This window comes from Chinchilla lanigera, unplaced genomic scaffold, assembly GCF_000276665.1.
Source record: "Chinchilla lanigera isolate Chin_1 unplaced genomic scaffold, ChiLan1.0 scaffold00011, whole genome shotgun sequence".
Lineage (NCBI taxonomy): Eukaryota > Metazoa > Chordata > Mammalia > Rodentia > Chinchillidae > Chinchilla > Chinchilla lanigera.
In genome coordinates this window covers 24,681,060-24,682,848 of record NW_004955412.1, presented here as the reverse complement: position 1 = coordinate 24,682,848, position 1,789 = coordinate 24,681,060, and the positions used below count along the sequence as shown (strand labels likewise).

General features: G+C 42.5%; 1 protein-coding gene across 1 annotated transcript; it reads right to left on the bottom strand.

The window, feature by feature from the left end:
* Positions 1-593: 593 nt before the first annotated feature.
* Positions 594-1,525, bottom strand: LOC102021109 (olfactory receptor 149-like). Its single transcript, XM_013510977.1, has 2 exons — positions 1,115-1,525; positions 594-1,037 (listed from the first exon to the last, which is right to left on the bottom strand). The coding sequence occupies exons 1-2, from the start codon at positions 1,523-1,525 to the stop codon at positions 594-596; spliced, it is 855 nt and encodes a 284-aa protein (XP_013366431.1).
* Between the last annotated feature and the right edge of the window lie 264 nt (positions 1,526-1,789).

Here is a 1,789-nt window from a genome sequence, read left to right as displayed (position 1 = left end):
CTCCCTTGCACTTTAAGCTAAAAAAAAATAGCATCTTGTAAGACCTTGGAGAACATTTTCAAAGATGCTTGAATTTGGTGTCTCCTGGATGAATTCTTTCTTCTCAACCAGGTTGTTTTTATCTTGGTGAGTAGTATAAACTGATATTTACCATATTTCCCAATCTCTCAATCTTAATTTTATATTTCATTCCTGAGGACTCTAAAATATAGTCTTATTAAATAGTCGAGTGATACTGTACAGAATAAAATCAGGCATATAAAAAGAAAGGAATGATAGAAAAAGGAACAAGACAGTCCATGGCGTCTAGAAACCTGTGACCGTATCATGTCAATCAAAACAGATTTTCAACAAGTACAGGCCAAGTGGAGAAGATATACACTGTTTGGGCAAATAAAAAAAGCCTAAATTAATCTGAAAAAAAATGTTTTTTGAAGGAGGAAATCTGTCTCTGCCCACTCATTCCCTACCACACAATATTTAGGACTCCCAGGAAATAAGAGAATGTGACTTTGCTCAGCTTTCTTCTTGGCAAAGATCCTGGGGATCTGAAGCAGCCTCCAAAAAATTTCAGAGACAAATTGTTCCATTCCCTAGGCCCCAGAAGTGTGGGTGATTTGAACCAACATCTTCCTTAGGGCCAATTTCACATCTTTGTTTCTCAAGGTATAAATCAGAGGATTGAGGGATGGTGTGACAATACTGTTTAGCACCTGCACAACAGAATCTAGCCAGGGGCTGGAAGCTGGACGGAGATAGACAAGAAACACGGGCCCATAGAAGAAGAGGATAGAGGTCAGGTGGGCACTGCAGGTGGAGAAGGCTCTGCGCCTGCCTGCTGAGGAATGGATTTTCAATATGGAAAGAGCAATACGAGTGTAAGAAGTAAGGATAAGGAGAAAGCACATGAGTGCAATGACACCTATATTAGTGAAACTTACCATCTGTGCTAGAGAGGTGTCTGCACAAGCCAGAGGAAGCACCACTGGGATATCACAAAAAAATTGTGCACCTTGTTGGGGCCACAGTAAGGTAACCTGAAGGTAAGAAATGTGAGGATACACCCATGGAGACAGCCCCCAAGCCAAATGCTCACTATCAGGCCAGTACACACCCTGTGGTTCATGATGATCATGTATTGCATAGGATGGCAAATGGCCACAAAGCGGTCATAGGCCATCACAGTGTAGAGGAAACACTCGGTGCCACCAAGGGTGTGGTAGAAGAAAACCTGAGAGGCGCAGCCCTGGTAAGAGATGGTGCGGCTTTGCCCCACCAGGAAGACCATCATTTTGGGGGAAATCACAGATGGGAAAAATATGTCAAACATTGACAGATTTCCCAAGAAGAAATACATGGGGTTGTGGAGGTTGGAGGAAGCCAGAATGGTAAGGAAGATGATCAGGTTGCCCAGCAAGGTGAAGAGGTAGAAGGCCAGGAACAAGACAAATAACACGTTCTCCAGCCCTTCCGTATTAGAAATTCCCAAGAAGATGAACTCAGTCACAGAGGTATGATTCCTCATAGTCGGCTGCATGTTCACACTGTTGCAGGCAGACCTGGAAAAGCAAAGCAGTAATCATGATGGAGTCTTCTTTGCTCTCAACCAATTGCTTTTATCTTGGTTGGCAATATAAATTAGTATATACCATATATGCCAAACTATCCGGTGCTATGTTTAAATTCCTTTCCCTCATGCCTCTAAAACATAGTTCTGTCGACTACCCAGAGTGATGGTGTCATGGAACAGAGTCAAGTATAAATTTTAAAAGGAAAGAAGAAAGGCAGG